Source organism: Cornus florida, unplaced genomic scaffold (assembly GCF_030987335.1).
Source record: "Cornus florida cultivar Cherokee Brave unplaced genomic scaffold, ASM3098733v1 CherokeeBrave_3.0.0_Hap2_Chr06, whole genome shotgun sequence".
In the NCBI taxonomy this organism is placed as follows: domain Eukaryota; kingdom Viridiplantae; phylum Streptophyta; class Magnoliopsida; order Cornales; family Cornaceae; genus Cornus; species Cornus florida.
This window is the reverse complement of record NW_026775576.1, coordinates 105,434,253-105,441,184: the sequence shown is the minus strand read 5'-3', so window position 1 is coordinate 105,441,184 and position 6,932 is coordinate 105,434,253. Positions and strand designations below refer to the sequence as shown.

The window sequence follows — 6,932 nt, the reverse complement described above, 5'->3', positions numbered from 1 at the left end:
CTTACTATTTAATGCTAAATTAAAATTTAAAAATTATTTTTAAAATTACAAAAATACTCTTTAAATTTATAAAAATAATGTTTTAGAGAGAAAGGGAGGGGTGAGAGTTTGAGAGAAATAGTTGGTGAATAAGAAGATTAAAAGGTATTTTTGTAATTTAAAAATAATATTTTTTAGTTTTTAATTTAATATTATTAAATAGTAAGGTTAAATTTGTTATTTCATATTTCGGTTAACCGGACATGAATATTGAGGTAATGTGATTACTTTTTAAAAATGTAAAATTTAGTTGGAATTTTATGATCAAAATTTAAAAGTAATGAAAGTTTTATAATTTTAACCCTAAAAAAACATCTTAAATCAATGGAGTCATCAGCCTCTCCTTCTTGAAAGGGAGGTGAAGGATAGGTCTACTTGTTAGATGTAAATGTTAAAAAGAAACAATTATAAAATGTGTGTGACTGTTAAATATTTGGTCAAGCTCGAGTTCTCTTGAATGTAAATATATGCTTTTAAGGGGGAAAAGAAAATCTCAAATCTTAAATAGAAAAAGTTACGTACTTATTCCACAATTTTTACTTATTTACCAAAAAAAAAAAAAAAAAAAAAATCTAAGTTAGCTTTGCGTGGGAATGTGATTGATATATGGTTCTTTATTGCACCAGCGTTTGCTAAAAAGCCCACATTTTACACTTCTCTGAGTTCTCTCTCTAAAATTCCTTTCTACTATCAACAACCTACTCCTGCACTATCTTAATGGCGAGAGAGTCCTGCACAATTGAGACCAGTGAGGGCATCAAGCTCGACGCTCGGATCTTCAAGCCATCCCAAGAGATCACAGACACCAATTTGGTGGCTGTGCTTGTACACCCCTACTCCGTACTGGGTGGTTGCCAAGGCCTCATGAAAGGAATTGCTCGTGGACTGGCCAATGGAGGTTTCCCAGCTGTCACTTTCGACATGAGAGGCGTTGGTAGATCCACCGGTAGGGCTTCGCTCACTGGCTTCTCTGAAGTCCGTGACGTTGTTGCTGTCTGCAAATGGGTGTCTCAGAACTTGTCTGTAAATCGGATTCTGTTGGTGGGTTCTTCTGCAGGTATGACTTTCTTGTTTGTTTTTTTTGAGTTACTTTGGAACTATCGTGGTGTTGTTTTAGCTTGTTTAATTGATTATTTATTAATGATCCTTTAAGCATACTTGTATCTATATCTCTATTATGTAAATGGGTCTTTACATTTATGCAAATAGCATTTTGTTGGTAGGTTTGAACGTTTTCTTTTGATTGTAATTTTGGAGTAGATGGGTTCTTCTGCAAGTATGCTTCTGTTTTTTTTTGGGTAAATTTGGAGTTATGTTTGATTGATTTATTAATGCTCCTTTATATTTTCCTTTATTGGCGGGTTTTAAAACTTTTTATGGGTTGTTGGGGTAATTTTTTAAATTGTGGTTGTATAGATTTTTTTTGGTTAGAATTTGATCGATGATCCTTGATTTATGGTCAATTGAAGCTTGTGAGATTCCTTTCAGCTTAACAAACCCTAAGCTGTAAGTTGCCACCAGTCTTATGCTACCATAAAGAGTGATTAGTTTTGTCTACAACTTTTAACTGCTGTCCTGCATCAGATGATTTATGGCAGAAGGGGTATCGGTGCTGCTTGCCTGGGTTGTTATTAGGGAACCATTCACAGGATCAGATGGATCCACAGTAGCATTTTATGATAGTTATGGGGAGTAATATAATGGGTTTTATGGTGATGATTAATATAACCGTGCATGAAAAATTGTGAGAATTTACTTCCATACACTTGATTCCAGGGAAGGGAGGAGCAGTTGCCTTTGTTGACCTTTGCCCTCTTAGTTGAGTGTGTAACTTCTACATGATTCCACCTGAAGTGTTGGACTTGTTAGTTGAGAATCGCTTTGCCAAAAGAGAGCTCTTGGATGGGTTTTTATTTTGCCACTGAATGTACTAATTCCAGGAGTATTTCCAATGTGGAAGGTATTTAAGTTTGGTCTGAACCCAGAAATAGATTCCTGCTTCAAGCATTGGATATCTTGTCTCAATTAAGAAGGGTCATGGAAAGAATCACAGTGAGTTCCTTTTGGAGAGTACATATGAACTATATTCAGAGTGGGAAGAATGATGAGTTTCTTTATACTTGGTAACTTGTGGTATATGCTTGTAGATAGTGTTTGGGCTTTGAGAGTTGGGTCTCTTGCTGCTGACATTATGAGTTTAATGGGAAAATGGTCGTGTGGACAGCAAAAAGGCCAAATAACAGGGAGTAATTTTGGAGGTTGATAATAGTGGCAAACTACAGTCTTGTCAGGTTGTTCATCACGCTATGTGGTTGGTTTGTTTAGTTGTGATGTTGAGGAGCTCCTGCTTTTAAAAAGGTTAGTAATTGCCGTTGGAGATTTGGTAAAATCCTAGTAGAAACCTTGTCAAATTTCCCTTTTATCTGTAACCATCTTTTTTTGGTAACCATCTTTTATTTTTTAACCATCTCATCCTAATTTACATGTAATGAAGTGCATACATTAAGAGTTTCAACCAACGTATGGTGACTAGGTATAATAAATAATAATAAATGGGATATATCATAAGTAGACCAACCAAGGAGATTAATGGTGAAGGTAGGAATGTTTGTGCCAATGACAGAGTGAATGGGCTCTAGTTATAGTAATTCTTGATTGCTTCAGAGCCCTGCCTTCAATCTCATGGGGGACCTCTATTTGTAGCCCCAAATTCCTTGGAGAATACCCAATGGTTCGACCTTTAATTGAGGTATTTTCTAATCCCAGGGCTTTTAAATCATGATCCCTCAGATGGCCTTGTTTCGGCTAGAAGGGTCATATCTCCCTTTTGTCCTGTTGCATATCGACAGCGGCGCATTAAATAGTTGTTATTTCATTAATTGTGCTTAGCTGTTTGGCAGCGGCAGCGGTGGCTGAGCATTAATGGCTTAGGTATAGCATTAATTGTGATTGTAAGGGTCTCTGCCATGGCACGTTTTCACTATCCCTTTGGTCCGGCTTGGCATTCGAGGGTCTTGGGCATTATCTCTGTCTTCTCATCCACCCTTCCAATATATCTCTAAGCGTCCAATTTGCAGCTTCTGATGTGTGAGGAGCCTTACCTTGAGCCTTACCTGTATTCTCCGCGTACATTCAACTGTATTTTGTTGTCTTTTGCTTAGTTTGTTCTTCGAGGTTTGGTTGACCTGAGGGGTCATTAGAATTTTCGTGACTAAAGGATTGCTCCTTGAGGTTTGATTGACCTGAGACAATCTCTGTTTGGTGCTCTGTGTGACTTTTCTTTGTTTTGCTGACCTACCATTCTCATTTTTTTGATACCTCTTTGTTTTTCTGACCTGGCGTTCCCCTTGTTTTGACTTTCCTTTCGTTTGAGTTATGTCTGCGTAGGCAGTGCGTATCCGCTACTACTGTTATTTTAAATAACAGTAGGAATTTCCCGAAAATCTAACCAATTAGAAAAAGTACTAAGATAGAATGTGAAACATCTCATATTAAATTTATTAGGTCAACAATTCATTAAGTGTGTCAGCTTCTCAAAAAGGGACTCCTAGAAGTATCTATAAAAAATTAAAAAGCGGGGGTCTTCTAGAAGTGTCATCCATTTCATGTCTCCTGTCGGTTTTTGTACAATTTTCATTAGACAATCTTCTACCTAGAGTAGATTCATGGAGCTTTGTTCAGCACATTTACTTTTGGTATAGAGAATTAAGGTGTTTATTATTATTATTATTATTATTGTTTTTTTCAATCTAGGAAAATTTACACTAGTGTATTTTGTGAATATCCCATATTCCAGTTTTTTAGCTGTATTTAGTAAGTTTAACTAGTTGTATTGTCAAACAGTTTCCAAGGTACAAAGTTGTGATTTTGATTGTGACTTGAGGTTCACTTTAAGAGGCATGTTTTGCATTAGAAATTAGATCACAGATATTCTCTTCACAGCATCACACTGTAGCTACTTCTGGAAAGAATATTGTTATATTTTTGTTGTTGTTAGGTGATTATTGGATTACGGTGATGGGTGAAAATAATTGTAATTCAGATACCAAGAGACAACATGGCATCATATCTTTTATTTTTATTCCCCCTAGGGGGTAAAAAAAAAGAAAAAGAAATAAAAGAGAAAAAATTAAAAATTTAGACGACTTTGCTGTTTGTTATGCACAAATCTGAAATGTGGAGGTCATTCTTGGGATGTATACACAAACTAACCTGGTTATTTTCATTGCTCATAGTGAATGGAATTCTTGGTCTCTTTTGAATCTCCTTTTGCAGTTTCTTTGGTGAGAAAACTTATTAAGGTTGGAAATGAGATCATCCTTGCCTGATTCCGTGGCACTTGAAATGTTGCAACTTTACCATTATTTTTTAGCAATTTTAAATAGAGTTTACTTTATATGACGATGATAAACTTAAAATGTTTAACTAAGGTGTCCAGAATTTGCATTTAGCCCATGATCCAAAATACTCCCTAAATGCAACCAACCTTACATTTGACAAGGGTGACCAAGATTTAAATTGAAACTCTTCGTTAACCAAAAACCCACAATGGATATTGTTTTACTTGATATCTTTCTTTTTTCTTTCTATGGGCACAGGTGCACCTATTGCTGGCTCTGCGGTTGATCAGATAGAGGAAGTTGTTGCTTATGTGAGTCTGGGCTACCCTTTTGGATTAACTGCTTCGATTCTCTTTGGGAGACACCATAAAGCTATTATACAATCTCCAAAACCGAAACTCTTTGTTATGGGAACAAGGGATGGGTTCACAAGCGTTAAACAGTTGGAGAACAAGTTAAAGTCTGCGGCAGGTCGTACTCAATCCCATCTAATTGAAGGAGTTAGCCACTTCCAAATGGAGGGACCTACTTATGATGCTCAGATGGTGGATGTTATTATTAGATTCGTTGAATCCTTGTGAATTCTGGCAACCTGAATGGGCAATGCATGCTTCAAATTTGGTTCTTGGAACAAGTGATTGCCATATGAAGCCAAGGTACTGAATCTTGTTGTAACTATAATGTCTTTGATTAGTGTTATGTTGCAGAACCTGGAAAAGAAGATGAGGGCTATTGACCATTTCATTTGGACATGCTGCAAAGGGCAAACACAGAGCAAAAAAGGTGTAAATTTGTCATGAATATGCTTCCATGAATCCAATTCTCTTCTGATCTGGTAATTTCATTTATTGTTGCTTTGTTTATGTTGTGTGTTGATCACTTGATTTCAATCTACTAAAATCATCCGAAACTAGATTTTTACTACAATAAATATAAATGGAAGCAACAGGAATGTAAGAACCAACATGATAATAGCGATTTGGCAAGAAAATTTTACATTGGTATAAGTTAAACGCATGAGCCTATTTATTTATTTATTTTAACCTAAACAGTGATCAACTGTTAGATTTCCGGAAGAGTTGAAGAGATTTAATTTTACTGCAAATCTTTTTGAATATTTTGTGGACAAACTGTCATAGCATTTTGGTTATTACCTCGAGCGTTTCCTTATGGTTCTTTAAAAGGCTTGAAGCCTCAAACTCAACTATATGCTTTTACTACCAACATGTCTTATCGGTTAAATTAATTGGCATCTTCATTATTCAAGTTGATACTAGATAGTTTATTGTGTTAATTATATAACCGTAACATACCGAGTGTCTAGGTACTTTAGTGTGTCACAGGTCTCACAAAAGGTGTCTTAGGCTTGTGCATTTAGATTTTGCTGTTTGTGAAATCAAAGCCAAATCCGTATCATGTTTATTACTGTTTTCAGGCCTCTGACATGCTGCGGAACTTCAACTCTCTTTTGAAAGATTTGAAAAACTTCTTGTATTTGAAGCGTATACTCAATAGAATGAAACAATATGTGGAGGGTGAGACAAGTTTAATTTTTGAAATATTTTATTAATTTTTTAGAATTGATAAATTTTTTTCATTTAATTTCACTTCAACCAATGGATTAAATTCATAAGCTACAAAAACTATTATACTTAACTTTATATGTATTTAAATATTTTTTATTTTTTATGCCAATTTTTTTAACGGTTTTTGAAACAAGAAAAACGAATTTTCATACGTTTACAGGCACATTTTTTTTTAACCGTATTTTACCATGGCATATTTAATGGAAAACTTTTTTACAGGCACATAGTGACCAAGGTTTGGCATGTATTGCTAGTAGTGCGTAAAACAACTAGGACAATTACCAGAAATGTTCAACACCACTTAAATTTAATCGCTACTTCCACAATCTCCCATAGTTCAATTTGGGGAAGCCCACTGATTGTTGAATTCCATCTAAATATTCAACCTAGGGAAAAAGCAAAAAGATCCTTAATAAAATTTATATAAATAATAAAACTATTTTAATCTTGAAAATTTTATGAGATGAGCCAGCTAATAGTTATGGGTTAAAAGATTCAAACGTATCATCTTAAATGTCGGGTTGTCTATTCTACTAAAAAGGGTCCAAAACAGAGTTGTGCTCGATCATTATTTATGTAATGGTATATAGTTTAAATAAAAGAAGTTATTTTATTTATTATTATTATTTTTTTTTTTACAAAGATGTTTAATGGTGGGTATTGAAAACTCTTGCAAGTTGTTGAATTTCACGTTACATAATCAACCCAATCTATCAATCTCGGGAAAACAAGAGAATCTTTATAAAAATAGCCATCAAAGCATGCATATGCAAATGAATCAATGGAGTCACAAATTTTCAAACCCTAGTCTAGTGGTAGTGGAGGTAAGATATTGTCCACATGCTGCTACTTTGATATCATAGGCAGACCCCTTGTAGCTAAATCAGCTAACCAATACCACAAATTCACACTAAAGTAGGTAGTGATACAAGTGTGCTAAGTTTGGAGATATTCAAGAAAAATTATG

The 6,932-nt window shown here is 34.8% G+C and overlaps 1 protein-coding gene across 1 annotated transcript; it reads left to right on the top strand.

The window, feature by feature from the left end:
- Window positions 1–652: 652 nt before the first annotated feature.
- Window positions 653–5,242, top strand: LOC132313648 (uncharacterized). Its single transcript, XM_059812523.1, has 2 exons — window positions 653–1,096; window positions 4,638–5,242. Exons 1-2 carry the CDS (start codon window positions 757–759, stop codon window positions 4,958–4,960), a joined length of 663 nt encoding a protein of 220 aa, XP_059668506.1. The 5' UTR covers window positions 653–756; the 3' UTR covers window positions 4,961–5,242.
- The last annotated feature ends 1,690 nt before the right edge of the window (window positions 5,243–6,932 follow it).